The sequence below is a fragment of the Amphibalanus amphitrite genome, unplaced genomic scaffold (genome assembly GCF_019059575.1).
Source record: "Amphibalanus amphitrite isolate SeventyFive unplaced genomic scaffold, NRLGWU_Aamphi_draft 001817F_arrow, whole genome shotgun sequence".
Taxonomy (NCBI): domain Eukaryota; kingdom Metazoa; phylum Arthropoda; class Thecostraca; order Balanomorpha; family Balanidae; genus Amphibalanus; species Amphibalanus amphitrite.
The window spans coordinates 79361-107146 of NW_024883310.1; the positions used below are offsets into that span (position 1 = coordinate 79361).

General features: G+C 52.6%; 2 protein-coding genes across 2 annotated transcripts; one reads left to right on the forward strand and one right to left on the reverse strand.

Annotated features, from left to right (window-relative positions):
* Positions 1 to 312: 312 nt before the first annotated feature.
* Positions 313 to 4889, forward strand: LOC122375324 (segmentation protein even-skipped-like). The gene is made up of 3 exons (XM_043354638.1): positions 313 to 698; positions 2741 to 3018; positions 3285 to 4889. The coding sequence occupies exons 1-3, from the start codon at positions 515 to 517 to the stop codon at positions 3771 to 3773; spliced, it is 951 nt and encodes a 316-aa protein (XP_043210573.1). The 5' UTR covers positions 313 to 514; the 3' UTR covers positions 3774 to 4889.
* Positions 4890 to 13118: 8229 nt separating this feature from the next.
* Positions 13119 to 22503, reverse strand: LOC122375321 (segmentation protein even-skipped-like). The gene is made up of 3 exons (XM_043354634.1): positions 22020 to 22503; positions 15880 to 16157; positions 13119 to 13951 (listed from the first exon to the last, which is right to left on the reverse strand). Exons 1-3 carry the CDS (start codon positions 22165 to 22167, stop codon positions 13445 to 13447), a joined length of 933 nt encoding a protein of 310 aa, XP_043210569.1. The 5' UTR covers positions 22168 to 22503; the 3' UTR covers positions 13119 to 13444.
* Positions 22504 to 27786: the final 5283 nt, after the last annotated feature.

The following is a 27786-nucleotide window of genomic DNA, read 5'->3' on the forward strand; positions in this document are numbered from 1 at the left end:
ATCACGGCTTCCTGCGTCTGATTGCGCCATTCGGTCGGTCTGCGGCGGCAGGCGGCAGAGCCGAGAGCCGCATTACTCACTGGCACCGAGCACTGCCAACAGCCTCCTCCGGCCTCTGCCGACAGCCTCCTCCGGCCTCTGCCCTCGGCGGCAGCTGCCCCCTCCCCTCCCCTCCCCTCCCCTCCCGGGAGCCTGCGCTGCATCTCATTAGACGCGCTGTAATCTCCATCCGCCGACCATCCGCGGCGCTGTGTACCATTTACGCTAAGTGCGGATGATTCCTGTGCTTAATGGCAGCCAATTACTCAATCAGCGCTCAGGCCGGGCCAATAACTCGGCGGCGGCGGCGGCAGCCAATGGGCGGCGCCGGTGTCGGCCGACCGACCAATCAGCGGCCGCCCAGTAATTGGATACTAACCGGAGGGCGGTCCGTGGCGCGGCCGGCGCGCGGGCCATCTTCAATGCGGGTCCGGCAGCGCTCCGTGTGCGGTCGCCGGGTCAGCCGTGGGTCGTCATGAGCAGCCGTCAGCCGTCGCCGGCCGCCGCCGAGCCGCCGCCGCCGCCTCCCTTCTTCCCGGGGCCGGCCTACTCTCTGGACCTGCTGAAGGCCTACGGGGAGCTTAGGGAGCCGGCCGCCAGCCCGCCGCCCGTCAGCGCCGACAGCAGCGGCTCGCCGCCCAAAGCGGCCGCCAGCTCAGGTGAGACACCGGCCCCGGCCCCGGCCTTCTGGCCTTACAGACCCAGCCGTGACCACTGTCGGGACTCACTCAGTGCCTGGAGAGCTGCCCCGGGGCAGTGTGGAGGGCCGTGGGGTCAACGCGGGTCAGTCGGCCGGCCCGGGCCGTGGCCGCTGGTTGTTCTGAAATGTCAGTTTGGGTACGGTTCTGAGGGGTCATGTCTTGACATTGAGTGTCCTGTGGCACCGTCTCAGCCCATCGGGAAGCTTGAGATAAATTACGTTGTGTAAGTAGCACACCAGAGAGTTAGCCTCGGGCAGTGACCAGACACAGTTCATATCTGGCCAGCAGCGCGGTGACCCAGGCCAGTTTTACTAGATATAAGTCGCAGAAGATTTCGATACATAATTCACGGCATTTTAGTCATCCTAGCAGTGTGCCCCTTGCTAACGGACTGTCATGGTTGGTGGGATTCAGAAATGCTAAAAATGAGCCTGCGTATTTCTATGAGCAGTAAATCAGAGATCACTGTCAGAGATCTAAACTCAACGAAACTTATTGCAGTGAAATTGAATCGTGTGACTCCAGTCTGCAGTGATTTTAGACGATCAATTTGAGTTTGAACTTGAACCAGCGTTCTCAGAGTCGTGTATTGAGGTCAAGGTCATCTAACAGGCATAAAGCTACCTTATTTTAAACTTAATGGTCTGCAAGTTTTTAGCTGTTCAATGTTCATAGTGAAAAGTTTAGAGCAAACTGTTTGTATATGCTTGGATTATATTGCAAAATTAGGCTTGTGATACACTGCATCGTTTTCATCAAGTGAAAAAGACTATCCACTAATGTCCAGGCATCTCATGAGACTGTCCATTTCATTCCGATAGGTACTGTAACTTTGCAGGAATATTGAGGAATCAAATAAATTGATAAGCTTCACTTGAGCACTGGTGAACGTATTACACGATGTACCTATCTAATTATGAGCTTGAAATTAATTAACTTAGGCTGAGAATGGAATTACAGCAAAGACCTTTCGTAAATCGTTACTCTGGAATTCTCATAAAATCGTTAATCGTTAGTCGCTAAATCGTTATTAAGCTAAAAATAGATACCTACAGCAATTGCAATACAGCAAATGCCTTTGTAATTGCCCTGGGGCAATTGATGTATGTAATTTTATTTTGTAGCTTAATTTAACAACTAACGATTTACAATTTACGATTTTATGACGATTCTAGAGTAACGATTTACGAAAGATCTTTGCTGAATGTAGCTCGAAATTGCGTAGAGTTTCGGTTATAATCATTTTGACCTTCTGCAGCCCTTGATGTTAGCTGGTTTCTGGGGGGGGGGGGGGCAAAACCCCTTTCAGTTTCTTCCGCTAAGTAACTCATAAAGTAAGAAAGCTTAAGACCACCTGGGAACCCTTTTTGCTTTGATTAGCGTTAGATCCTTCTTTGTGCTTTGTGGCTACGTTTATTTGCAGTTATAAATGCTAACTGGGATGACCACGTGCCCTTATTAAAAATGTTTTGTTAAGTACTTTGCATGCTTTGTTCTAACGCTTGCGATTGCTTCGACAAGATTATTTGATACACAAGCACAGCACCCTTTAAATATAATCCTCTCTGTGTTCTCTCTCGAGATACTCGAGCTGCGCTGCAGTCAGCTGATCAGAGATCGCAGCTCAGATCCGCGGCGGCTGACTGCCACCGCCGCCATCGTCTGTCCTTGCGGCGGCGTTAACAGTCGTTTGATGTGCGCCACCCGGTGTAGGTTACGGGGCGTGGCGGCCCCATAATGGGTGGCTAATGTCACCGTTACGGCCGATTACTGCACACTAACGACACAGTGAAGCGATACCGCCGTAACGTGTGTAACGTAACGACTGGGCTGGTGAGTGGTGGCCCTCCTGCCTGCTGCAGTGACCTTGCTTTGTTGCAATCGGTTTTGTATCCTGCTTGCGTGACCTTCCAGATCTGACGATCTGCCAAGTGTGCTACCCCGAGTTAGCAGCCTCTCAATGATATGGCGGTCACTGTACTTCTTGCCTCCTGTTGCAGAGGACAGCAAGACGGCCTCGTGTGACAGCACCGACCAGCTGCCTGAGGAGCGCCCCCAGCACCGCTCGACCCCGCCGCCCTCCTCCGGCACCAAACTGACCTCTGGTGACCTCACCACCGGCGGTACCCCCGACCCGGGCATCCGGCGCTACCGCACCGCCTTCAGGCCCGACCAGATCAAACGGCTCGAGGCCGAGTTCCTCAAGGACAACTACGTCAGCCGACCCAAGAGGAACGAGCTGGCCACCGAGCTGGGACTCGCAGAGGGAACCATCAAGGTAAGGAACTTTTGAAGCTTACTGAAATGCACATTGCACATTCTAGCGATAACAAGCACGCAATAACACTAAGCTGATATAAATGATATGCACTCATAAGGAGCTCTCGATAAGCGTTGTTCATTCTTTGATCGAGGCCAGGTCAAATACTAGTACCTTACAAAGTCTGACAGCAGTGGGTACACATTTCCGGATTCATTCGAGACTCGGCAGTGGGTAAATCCTGGCAAACCCTCTTCACAGCCCTCCTCTATGCCCGTCTCCAGGTATGGTTCCAGAACCGTCGGATGAAGCACAAGCGGCAGCAGATGACCTCCTGGCCGCTCGACCCGCGCTTCGCCGACCCGACGCTGGCCGCCCTGCTGCTCCAGGCAGCCGTGGCCTCGGGCGGCTACGGGCCGTACGGCGCCGCGCCGCCGCCGCCTCCCCACCACCACCCCGCCCACCACAGCCACCCGGGGGGCCCGCCGGCGGCCGTGCTGCCGCACCTGGCCGGCTACTACGGCCCGCTGGCCGCCGCCAAGGGCCGCTTCTCGCCGTACCCGGCACTGCCGCTGCGGCCGCAGCCCAGCCTGGCCTCCGGCTTCCTGCTGCCGCCGCCGCCGCAGCCGCCGCTGCTGGGGTCGGCCGGGCGTGGCTCCCTCTCACCTCCGCTGGTGGCCTCCTCGGCGGCGGCGGTAACGACTAGCTCACCTGACCCCAGCACCTTCTTCCGACCATTCAAATCGGACTCACCACCTCCCGGAGAGCGCTAGTTTACTCTTAGGCAGCTTTTTCGTTGGCTGTGTGTGCGGACGATACACTATCGTGTTTAGGTGAACAGAGTTGCGATGTCGCTGGCTGATGCTCTGGTGCTACTGCTTGAGAGGATAGTGAACCCTATTGTCGTGCTGTAGTCAGTGTGGGCTGGGGTCTCCTGGGGTGGGGTCTCTGAAGCGGCCAAAGAGCGTACGGGGCCCTACCATTTCTGCGAGCGCGGGTAGGGAACAGTGATTTGCAGAAGCAGCAGTCCCCGGAAGCTGCGTCCTGTACTGTTATTGGTACTACAGCAGCGGGCTGCTGAACTGCTGGGCTGCTAGTACTGAAGCGGTTCCTATTCGCCCGGGCCCAAAGTCCTTCACCGTGCAACCTTGCAGCTGTCGGTAAAATATTCGTGTGCTCTGTAAATATCCGATGTTCGCGCTATTATTTCGCAGGTGAAACCACAGTTATGCTGACGAGAAAGTGGTGAGCGAATGATGTCTATTTATTTTCTCTCTACCTATTTATCTCTTCCTGAATACGGTTTGGTGAACTTCAATACCTTGACACAAGTGTAACTTATTCGTTTTATGCTTTGATATTTGTAATTTGTATGAATGTGGCTATTTAGCAAGTGAGAAATTCGAATGTTGAGGCGCTACCCAAACAACAATGAGTTAGTTATCGGACTGCTCTACATAGTGTTTCTGGATCCACCAGTGACCAGTATACCTACTCAAGGACCTAAAAACAAAAGTATATAGTCTGTGGGGGATAAAAAAGAAACTTTGGAAAATGATCTTTTTTAATTTCTCTGTGACAATTTTTGCTCTTGCTATCTGTATGGCCCATTGCTATTCGTTTTCTGACCATTCGTTGTTTGCTGTGTGTAGACAGAGAGTGACTAATCCTTGCAATACGATTGGGCACAGTGCAGAAGGTCGCTACATTAGAACTCCACTACCAGTAGCGTGAGTGACCCCTGATGTAAATGTGTCGCGATCCACGGGGCCCATATTGGGCAACACTGGTCAATGGTTTTAGCTGGATGTCGTGAACGCTCGTGTACTGTATGACAGCTGTGGTGTTATATTTATGTCCCTTGCAATATAGATTGTTGCAGCTTGCAAGAGAGTCTTTTCATCGTAAAAGTGACCAAGAAGTCAATAAGGTAACACGATGCTATGCCAGTAATTTGTAAGCATTTATTTTGTTATTATTTTAGTGACACCATGCAAAGACGGTAAGGGGAATATTAGTTGCAAGCGTATATGGTTAGGAAGAGCACACCCAAATGTCTCTAGCCTAGCTTGAATGACGGAGTTATGCACAGTGTAGTCCGAGACACAATCTGGCTGATGTCTCGGCAACTTCGCTGCCGAGACATCAGCCCGAGCCTGCCGGCTGCAACTTCGCCGCTCCATGTTGATAATGCTCGGCACACAGCCACGGTCCGACCATCGACACAGCAAACACCCCAGTCGGGCCGCGGCCGCCTCCCCCCATACCTGCACCATTCAAACAGCTGGGAAAGCTGGGCGGGTCGGGCCGCGGCAGCGCCAGCCGGCCCACTCATCAAACAGCCACAGCGCTGCCAGCCTGCAGAGAGCACACACACGACCACGGGCGACAGGTACCGGCACCTTTACACGCGGCCCGGCCGTGATATCATCATAATTCGCACTAATCCGTCAATGATGGCCGGTCGGACGGCTGCCGACCAGGACCTCGGAACACAGACCGGTCCACAGAGCGGACCGGACCAGCGCCCGCCCAGCAAACACAGAGCGCTTAGAGCGGGCATTGCGGCGCCCCAGCGGCCGCCATGTTCACACTGATGTGCTAAAACCGCCGCCGCTTTCTCCGGAGCGAACAAAGCACAGGTAGTGCCGCCCTCCATACAGCGTGCTGGATAGAATAAGGTGCGGTTTACACAATGCACCCAGGCCTAATTCGATGTGGTGTGATGGGCGATGGCGCTGGTTGCTACAAGCGTCGTTGACCTTGTATAGTGACCATAATTCGACATAGAACAAGCCATCAAATAACAATGAGTTGCCCATGGCATGTGTACGAAAGGCAGGCCAGAGTTGATGACATGACTCGATTGCTAACAATGCTTTGTTGGATTTTTCTGCAAGCAAAGTCAGTTTCTTTCAAAGTCAGCTTCTATTATTTCATCCATTGGATCTCAAAAAAGCAAACAACCAAGGGCAGACAGAAAGACGAAAAAAATGTGGACGACCGTCCAAACAAAATAACCAGACAGACAGCAATATACCATACCACAGCATCCAACTAGATCTAAAAATCTGTTAAATCGTATTTCAGAGCTGCTGCTGATTGTCGTCCGCTGCATCCACCGCCGGTGTTTGTCGCCCACTGCCCACCGTCCACCGTCCACAGTCCACCGTCCACCGTCCACCGTCCACCGTCCACCGTCCACCGCTCGCCGCCGTGCAGCCGGTGGGTGGCCGCCAGCCCGTGTCGCGCCCGTAAAACCAATAAAAGAGCTGTAAATATCGGCACCGCTCTCAGCAGGGTGCCCCCATGATTGTATCCGATATTGGTCGGCTCGCGGCAGGGGGTGCAGTCAACGCTAAATGATTGGCACACCGGAGTTGGGCCTGATTTGGCCGCCGGGATCAGCTCACCCCGGGCGGCGGCGGCGGGGGCGGCGGCGGCGGCGGCGGCGGCGGCGACAGATGGCTGGGCTGGACTGCCAGTCTAATGGCTGTGTTAGTGTGGAGCGCTTAATTGGCCGCGGGTTAGACGGACTGAGCTGCAGATGGACAGCGAGCGATCGTCAGTGACGGGATGAACTTAAGAGGCTCCTCCCAGAACGCACACAAGGCAAAACAATTATCCGAGTGGTAGCTGAAACTGGCTCTTTGTTTGAGGAAAACAACACCCAATGTTTTTTTTTTCAGGAAACTCTGACTTCTTATCATGCTTAAAAAATCCTTCAAAGTTAATGATGCATCATTTGTCGCGAGAGGTTCTTTGTGAGTCAGTTTTAGGTCACTCATACCCGTAGACGAGGAGTGTGAGATGCCCCTCCTCCCCCTCCCCCAATGGAATATCCCCCTCTCTCACTCTCTCTCTCTCTCTCTCTCTCTCTCTCTCTCTCTCTCTCTCTCTCTCTCTCTCTCTCTCTCTCTCTCTCTCTCTCTCTCTCTCTTCCGCAGGAGACCCAGCCTGCCCCACATCCGTCCTTCCCGGTTAGTATCTCACCAGGAGTGAGACCCCCTTTCCTAACCGGTATCTCACTGTGATGAGTGAGACCCAAACTGCCCCCCCCCCAGCCAATATCTCACCGTCTGCCGTCCGGTATCTCACCGTCTGACGACCAGTATCTCACCGGTCCGGTCGTCCGGCCTGCTGGGTGGGCCCGGCCGCACGTGCGCCGTCCGCTCACCTGCCCCATAAACGTGTCCCCGGCCACAGGCGACGGCGCGCGACCGGCCGCACTCGTAACTCCCCTGTCACACCGGCTAATAGTCCATTACGGCTGTGACACCCGCGGCTCCAGCAGCCCTCCGAATCAGTGTCTGTGTCCCCCGAATACCCTCTCAGCCAGAATTACCCAGCGTTAGAATGATTCCGCCCAAATGGCAGTCTAGCAAAATCACAAAAGGGGATACGTGCAAGTTAACTAATAGCCGTGTTATTCGCTATGAATGAAATGAAGCGAATAAGGGGACCCTATTCGTTTTCACGTTTATTTGAAACGAATAGGCTTAGGCAATGCGCGCCAGAATGACCAGAGAGAATGTGGAGACTTCCACTGGCGTCCAACAGGCGTCTAACTGAGCAGACGTCCAAGTTGGCGTCTAACTTGGCGTCTAACTGTTGGACGGAAAATTCCAAGCTAGACGCGTTTAAAGTTAGCTGTCGCCAGATAGACGCAGCCGTCCAGCTAGACGCGACTAAGGCTTAAACGCGTCTTGCTAGACGCGAAATGGAAGTCTCCGCCCATAGTCCTGAAATGTCATTCATCCTTGCAAAGAAAGTGTAAAAGTTCAAAGTTTTATGGGCAACCATAAGTGGAAAAGCATAAAAATAAGACGGTAGTGCATTAAACCTGGCATGTATGTAATTAGCATCTGACTTATGATTTTATGAGCCATTAGATTACTTCTAACATGAGCAAGGAACGATGGTCGATGGGACATCTCGTCTTAATTTAGCCGAACGACAACTACATATAAGATACATGATTCCTCGTAGCAACGATATTCCAAGCTATTTTGATTCGTCACCGTGTCTTAACTGTTCAAAATATTTCAAATAAATAGATGGATATTTTATTAGTGCTTCCTTTGTAATTATAAATTAAAGTTGCATCCTTTGTCAACAATTTCAAATCACATTTCTCATGGCTACTCCCATTCCCCTTGCCCTGCAGTGGACCAGACTCGATACGGTCCTCTCATCCTATTCCCCCTCTGTCCGGCTGGGACTCCATCCCATCCCTAACCCCATGCTCTGCAGTGAACTGAGCACAATGATCCTCCCATCCTCTCTCTCTCTCTCCTCTGCCCTGCAGGGACTCTGTCTCTCACCTGACCTGCTGTGAACCGGGCTTTCTGTTCAGCCCAGCGGCTCTCAGAGCATTAACAATTCAGTGCCAAGTCCGCGCCGCTGGCTCTCGCTGATATTCAATTATTAAATAATAATCCCGAATGATACAAGGTAATTTTCTCTGGCTTCAGCGTAATTGTGTTATAACGGATTCAATTTGACGGTAATAGGTGCCGGGGGACGCGAGCGCCGAGCCGGCGGCGGCAGCAGCGCCGAGAATGGCGCCGTCCGCGCCAGAATAATGACATCGCCGACACCGAGAAATGGCGCGGAATCGTCGTAATCGGCGCGATCAGGGCGCGCGCCAAATCTGGCGGGAGTTGGCGCGCCAGCGGCAGCAGGTGAGCTCTCAGTCCAGGGAGGGAGGGGTCATGAATGAAAGAGGAGTAACGCGCCCGTGGCGTCCAAAGAGGTCACGGTGAGAGAGAGAGAGAGAGAGAGAGAGAGAGAGAGAGAGAGAGAGAGAGAGAGAGAGAGAGAGAGAGAGAGAGAGAGAGAGAGAGAGAGAGAGAGAGAGAGAGAGAGAGAGAGAGAGAGAGGAGAGAGAGAGAGAGAGAGAGAGAGAGGAAGGAAAAGAGAGAAGGTGGGAGGAAGGAGAGGTAGATGAAAGAAGAGATCCAAGAGAAGAAGAGGCAATAGATCATTGTTCGGCCGCTACGAAGTTCATTGCACGTCAGGACATGCGATAGGTCATTTTGATGCTAGTTAATAACATTTACTCCAGTTTAATTATAAACTCAGGATACTTGCCTGAAGCTGCCAGAGACTTTTTACTCATACACTTAAAAAGAATGTTGTAACGTCAGGTCCTTTAGTTTTGCGTGAAATAAATGGAAATTAAGTTTTTTTAGGAATAAGCTCTAATGCTTTTGTAACCCTGGCCAGTGGGCCACTCTGAGCCTGTAGTTCGACATAACTAGTTGTGACAGCTGGGTGGGATCATGCCAGTATCACTTCTCCCTGTGGGACGGATCAGGGAATGATATCCCGTTCAGCCCGTCCCATTGTGTCGCCTATGTCCCTCATTCAGGCAACAGACGGTGCCATGCATAATTGATACCAGTGCTGAATCGTTAGCCGGCGCCTCTTTACAGCTCAGCAGTCTCGGGGCGGTGGCGGTGCAGCTCCGTCATTGGAGGGCGAGGGGGGGGGGGTGCAACTGGGGGTGGGGGAGAGGCAACTCCGGGTGCGGCCACCAATAAATACCTACCCATCTAGCAGGACAGCGGGGGCGGGTAGCCGTTTTACAGTGCATCCATCGTCTGTGTAACAATGCCGAGAGTCTGAGAGCCCGGCGGCAGCGGCATGGACGACGTGCCTGCACCAGACACAGGCCAAGCACTTGGGTCCGGTGCAGAAATGGCCGGTCAGGTCGGTCGGTATCACAATGCAGCTCTACACACACGTCCATCACATACTGCCGGGCTGAATTATCTTGGCAAAGGCAGGCATAGACCTTAAAAATGGCGGATATAAGCAGATGTAAACAGAAGAAAAATAAATTTTGTATGAGCAAAAAATGGACCGAAGACACTTAAATCTCCTCTTTCGCAGCTCCAAAAATAAAAGCCACAACCCTAACATATTTGACAACATCATTTTTGTCCGACGTTCTGTCACCTGATGGTATTCCCATGACCAGAATGAATGGCAAAATGACAGTGTGCCAGTGTGTCTGTGACGCGCTCACGATGACCGCAGACGGTGCCCCACACATTTCACCGAGTTATGGCCCGGAACAGGTCAATGGCAGGGGAGGGTCTGAGGTGTAAATAAACGGCCCGGTCAAAGGGCCAGCCGTGACGTCACAGGTCCAATGTCTCCGCGGAGCTGGTGTAACATTCCGCGAACGCTGACAGTACGTTTGAACCCCATTGAATGCGTCCGGGGATGCGTGCGTCACGTGACTTACCCTGTGTCGTTATTATGACGTCACAGAGTTGAGTGGGTGCTGCTCTTCGTAGAACACAAGTGCGTAACAGCTCACCGATCACACAATGCCGGTCATCTGTCTTCGGAGCTGGTTGACACAGGCGGCTCATAACCGTCTCATAAAACAGAATGTCGGACTGCGGCGCAGGGCTGTGGAGACGAACAGGGGAGGTGCAATTGAGCCGTTCTGGCGATCACCTCAGGCAGAATCACGTGAATGACACGTCCGGGTATACGTAGAACGGAAGGAGGGGACCAGTGTTATTCACATCCGGTCTTCACTACCCTGTCACCGTCGCTTTTCACTGTCACGGGATGGTGGGTGCTGAGATACATGCACATTGCACATTGTTGATGTCAGGCATCCACATCCTTGTCAATGCCACGCCATCATGAGGTTGACAAGTCAATATCACGCTGCAACCCTTTCGCTCTCTTCTATTTCCTTTCTTTCCCTACTCTCTCTCTCTCTCTCTCTCTCTCTCTCTCTCTCTCTCTCTTTCCTCTCTTTCCCTCCCTTCGCGTGGTTCGTCCTCTTTCTTATTCCCACTCCTTTCCTGGCTCTCTTTTTATCTATTCCGATCTCCCCTACTGATCATGGTCTACACCAGAGACGTCACCTTCAATGGCCCACCCACCTATCTCTCTATTTCTTCCAATTTCCTTACTCCTTTCTCTCTCTCCTTCTGTCATGCCCCTCTCGGGCCAATCATGGACCCCAGTCGTCACCTCCCACCGCCCCTCTCTCCCTCCTCCCTCTGTCTCCGGCAGATCATGGCCCACACTGACCGTGGCCAGCTAATGAATCGTGCGCCGCTCCACAATACCGGTTACTGGGTGGGCGCGCACGTAAATCTCGGCACGTGTCACGTCGCACGGACTGCACGTGCCCTCTGGCCGCCGGCGCGCGCCGGGGGTGCCGCGGACAGGGGCGGGACACATTATATTCGGCCGGCCGGGCTCGTTATGTCCCGCCGGCCAGCCGGACACGTTATGTCCTCCGGCCGGGCCTGGCGCTGTGTCCGCGCAGTGCAGAGGTGACGGGGGTGTCGCCTGGTCCGACGCCCCGTGTGGGGTCCTCGCGGTGGCCTGCCGACATGGATTGTTTATGTGCCGGTCGGTCGGACCGGACCTATATCTCAGTGAGCTGGGATGGACCTATATCTCAGCGCGTGGGTGGGACAGGGGCTGGACTGAGCGGCTACCGGGGGAGTTGGTGGGGAGGGATATTGCTGAATGATAAGTCATGATATGATTGCGCGTGTCTTCATATAGCTATAACCGATAGACGGCGCAGCATGACAATTGTCAATGACCATGCCTCGTTCGAAAGGGACCAGTAGCATTCATGAGCCAGACAGTTTCTTTCTGGTTATTGGCGCCACCTTCTAAACATCAAGCACTAGCAAAGAAATAGTTTGTGCATGCAACCAGTGCAAGGCCTAAAGCCGTTTACGTTTGGACAATTTTACTTAAAAAAAAACAATTTCAAATCGACGTCCTCATTGATTTTCACCGGTATTTGGCTCTTCAAGTGTCATATTGTTAATTTGACTAATACAAAGACAATTTGCATTGCACAATTATTCGAAATAGGTACCTAGTACCTACAATTATTAGTCAACATCGCTCCACTTATCACAGTACGGATCCTTTAGCAGTGTCTCCCATCCGCACGTCCCCCACAGCTGTTCCCATTCCCGATAGGAGCAAAAACTATGTTCGTCTGCCTTTTATCGTCACTGCTCTGTCTCAAGTGAGATCCTGTGACTCCAGTCACCCCGTTGCTTTCGTCTTTGATAGCTGCTGGTCGGTAGCAAGCGTTTTTGAACAGGCGGGTGGAGGAAATCGCAAAATTGTTTGATGAGGGGAAACCCGTTAGAAAGGAATCTCGGCACTCGGCATCTTATTTATAAGAACCAAACGGTAACTTATATCCTTCGGGGACATCGTCATAAGTTCCGTAAACACAGTCTGCATCCACCAGTAATGAGGGCTGTGTGTGCATTGCCGTGGCTCAGTTTGGCCCAGTCCGTCCGCTGTCTTCATATCGCCAGCTTGATGCGTGGTCCGCTGTGTCTATGTATTTCGATATTGCCTGTCAGTGTCTCTAGTCGGCTGTGTCTATAGCGCCGACCGATGTCTCTGTATCCCCGGTCCGCTGTGTACATAGATTCGCTTGCCATTCTGTCTTTATCTCCGGCCCGCTGTGCTGTGTCTGTATCTCCGGTCTGCTGTGCTGTGTCTGTATCTCCGGTTCGCTGTGTCTATATCTCCGGTCCGCTGTGCCTCTATCTCCGGTCCGCTGATGAGGCCGTCGCCGTCCGCCGGCCGGTGTCCCGCTGGGGACCACCCCGTGGACCTCTACTCTCCGACCCGTCTCTGGCAGCTGCCTATACATCCCAGGTGGTCAGGGGACACCACACCCTCGCCCCCGCCCCCGCCCCGGCGCAGCATTGTCTCCGCCCGCCGGCCGGCCCGGCACTAAATTAATGCCGGCGACATCCCTTTCACAGGACAATGGCGACCGGTGCCGAGAGCGACCAGCCGGCCCCGGTGGCCGGTGCGCTGACGAGATTGTCAGCTCGGCTCCGATTGTCACAGACGGCTGTGTTTGGCACGGGCGCACGCCAGCGCCAATTTTATGTGCGTGTTTTCCTCTCGTTATGTCTCGCTGTTACCGCGTTAGGCTCGATGCGAGCGCCAGAATATGGCTATTGAGGCAGATGTCGAGTGTGTCTGTCGAGCGGAAATGCAGGTTTTCATTTTTCTATCTCAATTGAGGCTGGTGCTATCTAGCATTTTGAAATATTTGATGTAGGCAGGGCTCAGCCCGAATAACACTCACTTGGTGTGTTTATTTGCAATATTTCTCCAACTCTCTATGAACACAACTTTGAAGATCTCTAACAATAGCTCAATATCTATCACGCATGCACTAAATCACAGATATAGCTGCAACATCGCTTCAGTCTTATTTGCAAACCCATCAGTCATTTCCTGGAGATTCAAGCTAGTCAAAACCATTACCTTGTTGTCTTCCAGCACATCTCCACCCAAAACAGTTTACATTTCTGAGTACCTCACACGAACAACGTATGTACACACCTGTTCATCTCAAGACAAAAACTCGCATTACTATTCGGCTCTCGCTCTACATTCCGAATCACTACTCGCCGCTCTCGAAGCCGTCCTTGTGTACTGAGGTCTCGAATGGTCGGAAGAATGTGCTGTGTTCTGGTGAGCTGCTGGTCACCGCCCCCGCCGCCGCCGAGGAGGCCACCAGCGGAGGTGAGAGGGAGCCGCGCCCGGCCGACCCCAGCAGCGGCGGCTGCGGCGGCGGCGGCAGCAGGAAGCCGGAGGCCAGGCTGGGCTGCGGCCGCAGTGGCAGCGCCGGGTACGGCGAGAAGCGGCCCTTGGCGGCGGCCAGCGGGCCGTAGTAGCCGGCCAGGTGCGGCAGCACGGCCGCCGGCGGGCCCCCCGGGTGACCGTGGTGGGTGGGGTGGTGGTGGTGGGGCGGCGGCGGCGGCGCGGCGCCGTACGGCCCGTAACCGCCCGAGGCCACGGCCGCCTGCAGCAGTAGCGCGGCCAGCGTCGGGTCGGCGAAGCGCGGGTCGAGCGGCCAGGCGGTCATCTGCTGCCGCTTGTGCTTCATCCGACGGTTCTGGAACCACACCTGGAGACACAAGAGACAGCGGAAGATGGTGAAGTCAGTCAGCCAGCATTCACTGGTAATTTTCGTCCAGGAGAATTAGCTTTCGAAATGCATTTCATTTGAATCCGACTAAATAAAGCATCTCAACTTGTACCAGAACCGACTTGGGTTCGAATCTCCCATTCATTGGCATCCCGTGTAGCCTGCACCATTCATTTCGCTGCAAGATGACTGATGTTTATAAAAGGCTCCCAAGCCGTCGCCCACCGCGAGAGAGGACTCCAATGAAGACTGATTGCCCACCAAGACGTTTAATGTAAATTGTAAACGAGCTTGATAAAATACGCCTGCGCAGCGAAGACAGACAGTTGCTCGGCGCTGAGGTGGCATTAATTAATATTGGCTTCCGGTAACATCGCAGTGCGTTCAGTCCCGTCATGACCCGACATGGACTGATAAACATATGTCCGACAGGTCCAAATGGCGGCGATGCGCGTGCCACCCGAAGAGACGCCCTCCCGGCTGCCGACTGCCCCAAGACCCAGTTTTACTATATGCACGCCACAGTGGTTACGTTCCGAATCTAAAATGTTGTCCGTTTGAGAGAACTGTGCTCTTGCCGTGTCTCTGCTCTGGTGCCTATGATATTTCGGAGAATAGGAAAATGGGGAGGAAGAGAATGTTCTTCATCATCTAACAGCAATAACTGGCTCCACGACTGGCATACATCAGCAGTGACCAGAAGGACGCTACAGTCAGTAGCCCCACCACAATTCTAACTCTTGTTACCCTCGACAAAACAAAAACCCAACCATGCATGCTCCAGCATTCGCCCACAGAGCGGAGGCACTCTCAGACACCGAGCAAATAGCGCTGCCTGGTCCGTTTGTTTGCTGAGTACCGGCTCTCCGGTAGGGCACCCCGGGGTCCGGACTGACACAGGATTAGGGCTCTCCCGGGCACTGTCACAATCAAAACGCCGGACAATTGATGACGCAGTCACCTCTCAGATAAACCTACAGTGATGGTCGCTTGACTCACTGGATGGTGAGCTGTCACGTGAACAGAGGCAATGAGAAGGTTTAGTCGGGAGATAGTGTAACGGATGGGATGCCTTAGGTTGACATGCAAACAAAATATAAGTAGAATTTTGTGATAAAATACCAATTGGTGTTGAATTATAGCGGGCGTATGTAAACTGTACATTTTGCTCAAATTTGTCCAATATCTGACAACTCAAGGTGTACTTCGACCGCCATTCCAGGACTTGAAATGGTCAAACTCGTTTCTGAATGCATCAACGGTTTTGGGCACATTTACGACTACCACGACTCTCACGTCTGAAGTAAGCGATATTGGATCATTTTCTGGATAAAGATGGATGAGAATATTACTTAGAAACTTCTCGTGTGGTTAAATTATACAACTTTGGCTATTCTTTGCGAAACCGAACAGGGTGAAGGGTTCTGCTTACTCTGGGTAAAACGAGCGGCCGCGTTGTGAACCAGCGCATGGGCAGGGAGTGCCTACTAAATCTCAGTGAAACGGAAACAATGAGCGGCTAAATCCCTAAAATGGCATATAAAAACATCATCAAAACCATGTAATGGCCCAATTTCCTGTCATTATTGCTGGCACAAGTAAGTCAGCTGATACGTGACAATCCGTGCTGATACGTGATATCAGGGCGAGCTGAGCGCTGCAGAATTCATGGCGTTTTCACTGAGACGACTTTTAGTGTAGTCAGTGGGGTTAAAGTTCCAACACCCGAACAATTTTTTTTTGCCTGAATAATGCTTGTAAACATCTCTTTTGTTTTGAGTGATTCTTCAGTATTTTGCAATATCGTCGGACAACTGTAATATAATGCCTTACGACAAAGCGTTCTTGTCGCGATAAGATGAACATTATTAACGATGCATTTTTAATCACCCATGATCATAATTTACCTTTATGGTTCCCTCGGCGAGTCCGAGCTCCGTGGCCAGCTCGTTCCTCTTGGGTCGGCTGACGTAGTTGTCCTTGAGGAACTCGGCCTCGAGCCGTTTGATCTGGTCGGGCCTGAAGGCGGTGCGGTAGCGCCGGATGCCCGGGTCGGGGGTACCGCCGGTGCTGAGGTCACCAGAGGTCAGTTTGGTGCCGGATGGGGGTGGCGGGGTTGAGCGGTGCTGTGGGCGCTCCTCAGACAGTTGGTCGGTGCTGTCACACGACATCGCCATCTCTCGACCTGAAAACACAGACAAATCAGTCAGAAAAATACTCAGGAAAAAGGCGGAGACACGACGAGCCTCCATGTTTTGGAGTCTTTCGCACCCATCATCCTTATCCTTATTATCTTCAAGACCATCATCATCATCATTATCATCATCATCATCATTATTATTTTTTCCTCTTCCCTTTATCTCCACGATTTAATTGATTCATCATTGCCGTTAAATGTGTATCCCCTATATTTCAATCTAGACGTGACCAATGGGCTTACTATGTAGATGAATTCACATTTCTTTGTACAAGTCTGAGCATTAATAGCCGTTTTCACGACGGGCTATCCGGCGAATGCACCTGATTTGACCAAATCTGCACTTAATTTCTTTTACAGCGAATATCTTCATTTTATGAATTTATTTCAGTGTTTTAATCGATGATGCTCTCTGATAATATGACAAAGCAGGCATATAAGCAATTAGTGCAACCCTAGCTGATAGCTGCTAAGAGACACACTGAACCTGATTTGACCAAATCTGCACCTGATCTGTACCAGATGTGCACCAAACGTGTACCAGATGGCCGTCGTGAAAACGGCTAATATGTTGAAAACTGTCTGATTATCAAGAATTAAAAATCATCACAATGCTCAGCAGTGCAACGATCCGAAAATTGCACATCTCTTTTCGGTTGTCCCATGCAGTGTCGCTGGGTTTCCTGGGATTAGGGCTAGGACTGGGACTGAGAAGTGCGATTGAGACAGAGACCGCCGCTCCCCTCTCTGACCAGATCTGATCCCCCACCCTCGCTCCTCCCCTCGGTCCCCCGCTCGCCGCCGCTCTGCCAGCTCTGCTCCATTCGCGGCGCACCAATACAATTCCGGCGCACCGATACAATGCCGCCGCTCGATACAATCGCGGCGCCACGGAAGCTCGCTAATTGGCTCTGTAAGGCCGGCAATTTTATCACTGGCTGTAAACTTCTTGTTGCGATCAAGGTGTGCTCCGAGGAAGAAGGCAGGGAAGCGAAGAAAGAGAGGAGGCACACAAAAAAATGAAGGAGAAGCACGGTAAGGAAAGAGAAAGAGCAAATTAGGTAGCAATCAAGCAGGAATGATTAAAACAACGTCTTATGGTAGGCTGGGACCCGAGTATCTTATCTACCTATAGTTTCCATGAAAACAATAAAATGAGTTTTGATATGAAAGCTGGTTTAAAAATGCATCGGGATGTAAATCAAAAGAGTGACTTTAATTTAAGTGTAATTTGAAGTGTAAAATGAAATCCGTAAAGTAAACGTTATTGTTCTTAACCCTATTAGTGGCAGGGGGGGGGGGGTTGTTTTCATCCACCCCTCAGGTTTTTCGGGAATATCTCCGAAACCGCTGAAGCTACGATGCTGAAATTTTCTGACTTTTCCTAAAACTAAATTGGGCACATTCCCTGAAAATTTCAAGTTCATAACTTCACCAGGGGCGGCTCCAGATCACTGGGAATTGGGGGTCCTATTCGTGAAGCGAGTCATTTGGGCGAAGATCACGATGCTGCACCAGTTTTACGAACAGTGAATGAAAGGTATCATGTGATAACATATACAAAGTTATTGTGCATCCTCTTTTGACACGTTTTTGCTATAATAGGCGGATCCAGGCGTCCAAAAAGGGGGGGTTATGTTTTACCTCCCAACATAGGTGCCCTGACACCGCCTATGCATGACCAATACATTTGTAGTCGTTCTCTCATAAGAAAATTGTAACATAACAAGACCATTACCACCCTTTTTAGAAATAGTACCAACAAAAACCTTATTTACTATACTTTTTGTGTACCCCCAATCTCAATGATCTGTATCCGCCTGTGATTTTTGAAAATTCATATTTTTAGGATCCATGTGAATTCCTGGTTCATTCTCTATCGATCGGCAAAAGTTGCGTTATGATTGGTTCAGAAACCTGGCCGTGATAAACAGTCTAAAATGTATCTGCAATTTGCCCGTTTTTACCCCCCTCTACCCCCCATTGACATTTTTTAATTTTTATTTTTTAGAAATGTAGATCACGTTCAGCGAAATCGAGTGCCGTTTGAATTTTGAAAATCGGCCCGTTAGATCTCGAGATATCAAGGGGGGTCGTAAACAGCCCCCCTGCCACTAATAGGGGTAGCCAGGAGCCTGCCACTAATAGGGTTAAATTAGGTAAATTTTCAGCATGTCGGAGAAAGTGACCTGTCTTATTTCTTGACTAGTTCCATCCCGAAAAATATCTAAAATGACAATGCAGGCTGTATAAAAAATGCAGCAACCTTCCACTTTCACCGGCTATTTACAATGCCATGATTTCAGGGACTTCACTGTCTCAGAAAGGTATCCGTGAGCCTCTCTTGCAATCACTGCAAGCCTGCTCATCAGTGCAGGTCGCCGGCAAGATCCTGTCGTCTCAGCAATGCCGTAACACTAGGAAAATTAATAAAACGCCCATTAACCGGCGATGACTGGCTCCGATCTGCAGATAAGCGTGACAGGGGTCGTGCTCAGGGCCATTATGCCGTGCACACAAACGTGACGCAGATCGGTAACGAGCGACATTATCTGGCGCGGCTGGTGCGGGCGGCGCGGGCGACAAAGCCGGCGCACGAGCACAGCGGCGCATTACGGCGCCGTAAGTATCACCCAGGGTCTGTGCGGGTCACCAGGCTGACCAGCGCGGGGAGGGGGAGGGGTGGGGAGGGTGCAGCACGGTATCCGGCGAGTCGATCATGAGCCGATCGGTCATTTATTGTCATTAGATGCTGCAGTCTCATCACCGCCGCAGTCCGCTAACGTTCGGATTGATGACGTCATCAGAGGTCAGAGGCGGCGCGGCGAGGCCAAGGCAGGCGGTACTCGGAGAGCTATTCCGCAGAAGAATGCCTTCCTATCGCGGCATCAGATACATAAACACCATTTCACTTAATGCCTTGAACGTCTAGTGCCCATTTCGTTCGCCCAAACACCTATCAAGGACTGTGTTTCAGTCTCCGCTGCTGCTGCCGCCGCCGGTGCAGGCGCCGTGTGGGGGTCCGTTCGGGCACTGGGTGGGGGGTCGGCGCCTGCCGCTCCTCCACTGACGGGCCGGGCGGTGAGCGAGCGGGATTGATGGTGCAGCGCTGACGCGGCGCCTCGCCGTCCGGAACTGACACCCGGACAGCAGGCAATCAGGCGCGCGCGTGACAATTATGACGCGACGCGCCGACATGGACCACCGCGGAGTACGCTCATCTGTGCACGCTGCGCGCTGTGCACTGCGGGCCATGCACCAGCCACGCTGCACAGTGGACCAGTCAATTACGCTGGTGGTTTCATCGCGTGCGATAGGCGATATCGTAATATCGTTTGAGCCCCGGGGCAGGATAAAAGCTTCAGACCACCTGAAGCATGGCACGACCACACACCTCATCGAGTTCGAAGCAACTCAGCTCCCAGCGCTTTTTTGCCAAATGCTTGAGTAAGCTGCATCGCACGACACCAAGCGCTTGAAGTATGCTGCACCGCACAACACCAAACGCCTGAATGATATGCTGCACCGCACTACACCAGGCGCCTGAATGATATGCTGCACCGCACTACACCAGGCGCCTGAATATGCTGCACCGCACTGCAGCGTGTGCCTAGATGACATGCTGCACCGCACAACACCAGGCGCCTGTATGCTATACTGCGCCGCACTACACCGACTACCGAGCGCCTGGATGTTATGCTGCACCGCACTACACCAAACGCCTGAATGATATGCTGCACCGCACTACACCAAGCGCCTGTATGATGTGCTGCACCGCACTACACCAAGCGCCTGAATTATGCTGCACCGCACTACACCAAGCGCCTGAATTACGCTGCACCGCAAGACACCAAGCGCCTGAATTACGCTGCACCGCACGACACTAAGCGCCTGGAAGCTATGCTGCACCGCAAGACATCAAACGCCTGAATATGCTGTGCCGCACTACACCAAGTGTCTGACACCGCACTACACCAAGCGCCTGAATGTGCTAATTTGGCATAATATCAAAAGTAGAAGAAAATACGAATCCCTTCATGCTTGGCAGCCTTCGGATTTCCTTCCACTGTGAAGTGCACACATCGAAATGCATCCCTAAGTAAAAGCATGCCGAAGACTATATACTAGAAATATTATCTAATAAGGAACTGTTAAAGACTCGCCTTATACTAAAACGGGATGGATCCCATAACTTTGTCCAGCGACCTAGACCGAGTGTATTGAAAGGGAAAGAGTCTAGTTTGGGATCCAAGTAAGGTCACAATAAAGGTCAGGGTCAGGATCAGAGCTGTTGCCAAGGCCCAACTATAGGCTCGGGGCGTAGCCGGGAACCGACAGTCGAATACAAAGTCGAACCCAATCAAAAGGGTCGAAACGTGACATGTATGTAGTTGTAGACGGGGTCGAATGGGGATTCAATCAAAGCAGAAAAGAATGCTGGGGTCAGGACTTTTGGTCCAGTCGGGGTCAGACCGGGGTCGAAGCTAGAGCCGGGATGGGACCCGGTTCCAAATCAGGGCCGGGTCAGGATTTGACCCAGGGTCGAAGCTAGGTCGCGTCAGGGTCGCACCGGGGCCCGAGCCGGGTAGTTCAAGCCTCGGTTAGAGCCGTGCTGGGTGTCGCACCATCACCCAGGCGGCGGGGCTCCGTCGAACTCCACCCTGGGTGGGACGACTGGCCGGTGTCAGTCGCTCGGCCCCCGGCGCCGACGACCCGCCCGGCGCCGAGCGATGAGATTGATGATGTGTGTCCCGAGACATGGAGCCGGGTGGCCGGCAGGCCGCTACAATATCGATCGGACATCCATACTCAGCAGATGGGACGTGTATGCAGGATGATGCCCAGTTCCGTGCACAATTAGTGATATACTTTTACCGGGATAATTAAAGGACTCACTTGTTAGGAGGAATGCTACCCATCCGGTATTCGGCCAAGTTCGCCCGATGGCAGTTGTTTATATAAATATGGACAGTGATGATGTCATGCAAATTTTAATGATGTTGAGGGTGCCATGAGACCGTAATGATGTCTGCTGGCGAAGGGGATGACGAGTTGCACTACAACAAAAACATAACACTCAGTGCTGCTGTTTACCTACCATAATATCGTAGGCAGTCGATTGCCAATTGGGATTTAAGATATGCAAAGTAACCTTATAACAGAGATCTTTGAATGTGGGGTGCTGACCCTTGTCAGGATCATTTGCGTATATCTATTTATCAAAAGGCTCGATTGTATTAGGCAGCTTGTAAAAATTGTCCTGGAACTCGGGTTTGCTTTTTAATAGATAATCACTGTTGATGTTCCAACCAACAGTGTTTTGAACTTTTGAGCACAAATGCCTTCAGTAATCATTTCAGCTATCATTAAAACCTTCAGTTATCATTTTTCGTTCGACATAGTGTCAGCAGCTCAGTCATTAAAGGTCAAAGTTAACGATTTGCCGACCAAGGTCACCTGCGTCGCTTGCATCAATTCTGCAGAGCAGTGTTACAACACGCTTTCTTTCATCAAGCCAACCATCCGAGCTATTCTTGCCTGTGACACGTGACCGCAGCTCAGAGACAAGCGTCCCGACAAACACGACACGCAGATCACTCCAACACCAAACACCCGAGTACAGTGGAACTTCTGATGGCGTTTGTCTGTCCCAACTTTGACTGTTTCATAGGTCTACCCACTGTCCAGGCCCAGCCCCTGACTCTCAGTCGGCCTACCCCCCCCCCTCCAACCCATCACACCCAGCAGATCCCAACCTACAGCTGAACTGTTCCTCAGATCTGCTCAGCTGACTCCATCCCCGAGCCCCTAAGCCAAACGACACTGCGCACCTTCCCTCTCTACACTCGCCTAGACTGGTGTCTGAGAGGTCAGTCGGGCAGCTGCTGCTGTCTGCGCTGACCTCCAGAGGTCGCTCTGGTGACCTGGTGACCTCTGACGTCCGGTGACTGGCTATGAACGTCACCAGCGCTCCGGGAGTCACCGTGTGACCGGACATGGTGAGTGACGGCTGCTGTCGACTGTTGCTGCTGCGACGATTGTTGCTGCTGCTGTCGACTGCTGCTGCTGCCTCTATGACTGGTATAACTGCTGACGATTGTTGTTGCTGACGACAACTGCTGCTGCTGCTGCTGCTGACGACAGCCGTTGCTGCTGCTGCCGCTCCTGCTGCTGTTGCCGCAGATGACACCTGCTGCCGCTAACGCTACCAACTGCTGTTTCTGAGTGTTGCCACTGAGCTGTCGGCGACGGATAGGGTTGGCCAGTGGCGGTGCCGGCTGACGGGGTTGGCTAGCGGTGGCGGCGGAGGCGGCTGGGCGGCCGGGCGAACTCCTCTCAGCACGTCCGCCGTGCACAGGTCGATAGCGCGCCGCGAGAGCCGACCGACGTCCCTGATTGGTCGAGCCGCGCGCGCGCCGACCGCCCGTTGGCTGAGAGCTGGCGCGACCGGGAGACCGTTTTGGCGCGGCGCGGCGAGCCAACCGAGGTCGGCCGGGCTACCGGGAGATGATGACAAATGTATCGAAGTTGTACGTGATTTGCAACAGGAGGTGTGCAGAGGTGGCAGGTGCACTAATGGGGTGACGGTGGCCCGCCTCAGGCACGTCGTGGGCCCGGCCTACCTGACTTGAGGAACGTAGTGTGCGTTTCGATTCTCGGCCTGTCACAATCTCTAAGTCGCTAAGCAGCTGCTGCCGCGAGCGCGCCTCGCACGAGCCACGATTTAATTCAGGAGTTACACAGTCTTACTGATGGGGCATCGGCGAAACTTGGCTGACAGTTGAGAAATATCTACCACTACGAGGCTCTGTAGATAATTGAAAACTTCATTCCGGTAGCCTGGTGAGAAAGCTGAGCTCTGATATTAAACTAGAGATGATGTTGCGTTTCTTGGCGAAGATAATCATTTTCTTCCAACTTCGGTACAGTAATGAAAATTGAATAAGGCATAGACACCGATGCGATGTTGGAGCAATGTGTTCTCGCTCCACTAAAATATAATTTGATAAGCTATGTACTTCGCTCCTGGCTCCATGATTATATATATCATCAATTCATCATAAAGATCAATTCAAAGGGTAATGTCGTGATGGCGCTTGCTTTTGAGCAGGAAGTTGAGCCACAGCCCAACAGCAGTCACAGTCTTCCTGACGTTTTTACCCCTACATTACATATGTATGTACCCTTCATATCACATTGTCCATGCCTCTTTCCTTGCATGATGATGTATCCTGCTGAGTGCTGACAAACCAGCATTCAATCTTCAGTCTTCATGTTGCTGAAACTCTGAAATGGCTGTATTGTATCTTTTAGGGGTATATGCCGGCTTCGGATGGATGATTAAACTGTCTCACCACAAGTGATTTTATGTTATTTTTTGTCGAAGGAGAGAGAACTAACCATCGTGTTTGTGCATAAAAGCACATTTAATGTGTTCCTCTCTTAGCACCCGTTAAACGAAAGCAAAAGTTACCATATCCGTTTTCATAATTAGGCTGCTGTCCCTGCAAAGAGTGGAAGCAGCTCAATTAATATTTTCAGTGCCTCTTTTCTTGTACTTGTTTGAAAAAGTGTGAGCATCGTGTCGGTCTAGTCTTGTTTCCGTGTGCAAACGGGAGGCCACACATCTCAATAGACACAGCTAAGTGCATTTATTTTGAAACAGGTTTCCTATGAATTTACGAGGCTATGCAACGAGCAACACCGAGGAAACTCAACACCTGTCCTCCGCCATCAGCCCATAGACGGATTGATGAGTGAGTGGCAAGAAAAGCGGACAGTTTCCCAGGCCGGCGACTGGGAGCTGAAGCGATGAGAATGAGAAGCTGCCTATTGATCTCTGGACTTCAGGAGGGAGAGAGTAGGGCAGAAACTCCGCGGCTCTATCCCCGGCACGTGGTGGCCGCCCGTCGCTGATTCGCACGCCAGCCGTCTGCCGTCTATGGGGCGCCGCGATTGTATCTGGTTTAGGGCTGCAATTCGCGCGCGTCCCGGCTCGCGACCTTGACTGTGAACGCCCGTCTGTGTCAAGGTGTGAGGTCGGCCGCCACTCGCGAATTCCAGCTCCCCGATTGGTGGTTGTAAACCTGTCTGGGGGGGGGGGGGCTGTCTGGGGGCTGCTGCCGGTGGGGAGACTATTTGGGAGAGCCATTGATCACAGATGTCTACCTAAGGTCACATCCGGTGGAGACTGACTTATTCAGTGGCTCATATGTCACTCTTGGTCCACCGAAATTACATGCGCCCGCTCGCTAGGTTCGCGCCTCGCGGCAGAGGGGGGAGGGGCTGACCATCGGCACTGCACGCGCCGCCTGCAGCTCAGCGCAGCGGACAGTTACGAGGGGAGAGGCGCCGAACCGTCACGGCTTGACGAGGGACAGAGAGAGCGGGCGCGTCTGCCGGCGGCCCGTTGGGCGTGTGTGCCCACACCGGTCACTTTCCCCGTCTCAGTCACAGTTTGACGCGGCCGCCGTGCGGCGGGGACGGCTCCCGTTCTCACGGGCGCACACAGTTTCCCTACAGAGCCTCTCCCGGTTGGACACGCATGAAATTTGTCTCCAATCGTCGGGTGTCGGCGCGGCAGACGACAGCTCCATTGTGCTGGGCACAAACGCCGCCCTTGTGGAGACGGATGCAGTGGTAGCGGGCCGGCCGCCATAAACCCATTGGGCGCCGGCCAGCGCACGGCTCTGTCCAAACATTGACGCTGCCCGGCCCTAAATCACCGCCTCCCCGGAGAGTGCCGAGAGCAGAGACGCCCGCCGCCGGCGGCGCGCCGCCGCGCCTGAGAAGTTCACGCTTAAATCGGGGGACGCCAAAATGTTGCCATAACGGGCTCCAGATTCACCACAATAAAGCCATAAAGCGGGACGTCTTACTCGCCGACATTCTGAACGGTCTGCCCGTGTCACCGGACGAAAGTAAAAAACGAACACGCTTTCCAATAAAAACTAGCGGTATGGCGCAGGCCGGCCGCGGCGACGCGGACATACCACAGAAAGGGAGGCGGGTTGGACCCGACCACCGGCGCAGAGCTGCCGTATAAATCGGCCCGAGCTATTGCACTTCCGAAAGTGAAGGTGAGCTAGAGGGCGTGAGATGTGGGCGGTCCGGGGCCGGGAACGCCACGCTTTAACCCGCCGTGTTTTGGTTAGGGTCGGCCGTTCCGCGGAAGGGCCGCTATCCAGGAAATCGGTGACCAATTGACTTTCCCAAACGGTGCTCGCTCTTTATTCTCTGGACGCTAATTCGAAGCGAAACTTCGCGTTATGACCCGAAGTGAGGGGCTCAGTAGGGGGTGAGAAGGAAGGTACGCTTCGAGAAACTGGCGCCATCCAACGCAGAAGCTGGTTAAAAGACGGCCAATAAACGCTACAATAACAATCGTATGCAGGACTGTTATAGCTTCGTAATTGCACTAACATAACTGCATTGCACGCGGATAAAAACATGGCTCATTTTATAAAGTGTTCATTGAAGGAACTCAAGCTACGAGACATTCCGGACCTGCATATAGCGAGCAGCGAGCATATGCTGGTGACTTATTTTTCTGTTGCAAACGCCTCCGTTGATTAAATCCAAACAATGGCTAACTGTTCAGTGTAGTGACGGGGTGCACGTGCGAGCGGCACGTTTACTTTTCAGCTGCTTGGGCGCGCTGCCGCTAGCCGGCAGCTATTATGATTTTGCTCCCCCTTTGGCCTAAACAGCAAGAAACCTGCAAGATTTGCTCGTCTAAACCAATTCAAATGCCTGGCAGTTTCATGCTATTTACGTTAGATAACCCAATCTCAACGTATTGAGATTAGTTCCGACAATGTTCTCTGTAGCCATGATTCGAGCCTACAGCGTGCGCGTTTTCCAGAGCTCTCTGGTTCTCTGTGGCTCTGCGTTAGCGCTGTGCACGCGGCTTCCGGTCATCAATCGTCTCTCCTCATACCGCACCGCTCAGTCCCAGTCAGAATTCACCATTCAAAAGACTGTCGGCACATCTCTCAGGTCTCAATCTACCCTGACCGGCAGCGTCCAGCGCCGCTAAGGCGTGGGAACTGGTCCCCTGTGGCGCACGCCTGTGCCGGCGGGCCCAGGGGGCGTGACCCGTCCCCTCTGACCGGGGTAGGGGCGGGGTCGGGAAACCGATCGGTCTCTGTGATGACAGCCTATGCGATTGATCTGGCTGGCCGGTCCTTCCGCGTGCGCGCGGTGCGTGAAGCGAATCGGAGCCAAAACCAACTTCACACGGGTTCGGAGTTCTGTGTGATCGTGGTATCTTATCAGGTACGGAAATGGGATAATGGATAGGACATATGGCTTTGGTGACCATTTCAGACAGAGCAGCTTTGTATCATCTGAATTGTTCGATGATAATTGATAGATGGGAAGTATGTGTTTCCAACAACGATCTGCTAGTTGCAGTACTGTCTGAGTGCCGACTGCACAGGTACGTTTAGCTTTCTTTATGAAATTGGATGCGTCTGCACTTTCGTAACATTATGCATCCTCCCGTCGACAATTGGCAAAGCAGCATTACTGGGTTTGAATGACGATTCGGTGGAAGTGCTCTGTTGACTTGTACTTAGAGTATAACTGAAGATGCAAGGGCAGAATCTTTCGCTATGCAAGAGAGGGAGTGATGCGAGGTCACCCTTTCGCAGTACATATGGGAGGAAGGCAGGGTCATGGTCAGGGTAGGCTGTAGGGAACGGTCGTCAGTTTGATGAGGCTCATTATCGCCTGCCGAAGTGGTGACATGCCGCAGCGAATTTCCTGATGGATCAGTGACCTGGCCGCGGGCCGCGGCGGCACGGTGCATGGGGTCTGGTGGGGGAGCCGGGTCAGGCTGACCAGGGGTAAGGCGCCGGGGGCCGGGCGCCAGGGGCCGGGCGCCGGGCGCCGGGGGCCGGGCGCCAGGGGCACCCCGGGGCTCGCCACCGCAGTGGCGAATGTAGCTTACCACGGATTACGGCCGCCCGGGTGATTAGGACCTGTTTAAAGCGGCAGAGATCAAAGGATACAATGTCGGCGGTTGTGACTGAAAAGGCGTCACAGGGATCACGGCTAGCGCAACGATAGGCGATACTCTGTGTTCGCACACTGCTTTGGTGATAAGATGCGCCGTGAAAATGACCACATACCGCGGTCATTTGGTGGAATTTATCTGTAGCCTCAGCTGATCATGAATCCTATCGACCGTGAAAACTGTCGGATGCTTTGAAGCTAGATTCTTGCCTTATGCCCGTGTTGGTATCATATGTCTGTCCCTTCGTCTATGAACCTAAACATGGCGGTCGTTGTCTGGTACTGCAGCTGATTCGCATCAGTACGTGATATGTGCTGGCTTATTACCGCCACTGCCACTTACGATTACCGGACAGGACCTTGGCTATACCTGGTCAGATCGATCACAGCACTGGGGACGTTGTCAGCCTAGGACGGACGTCGCTAACCGGGCTCCCACGGGGCCCAACGTGGACAGAAGTCTCAGGTCAACCACCAGACAGTGTCATCGGGCTTGTCAGGCCACAACCTTCACCAGACATAAGTTGTCAATTCGCTAAACGATGTTCAGTGGGTGATTTGAAAAGGCCAAACACAAATGTCAAATAAGTTGTTGGTA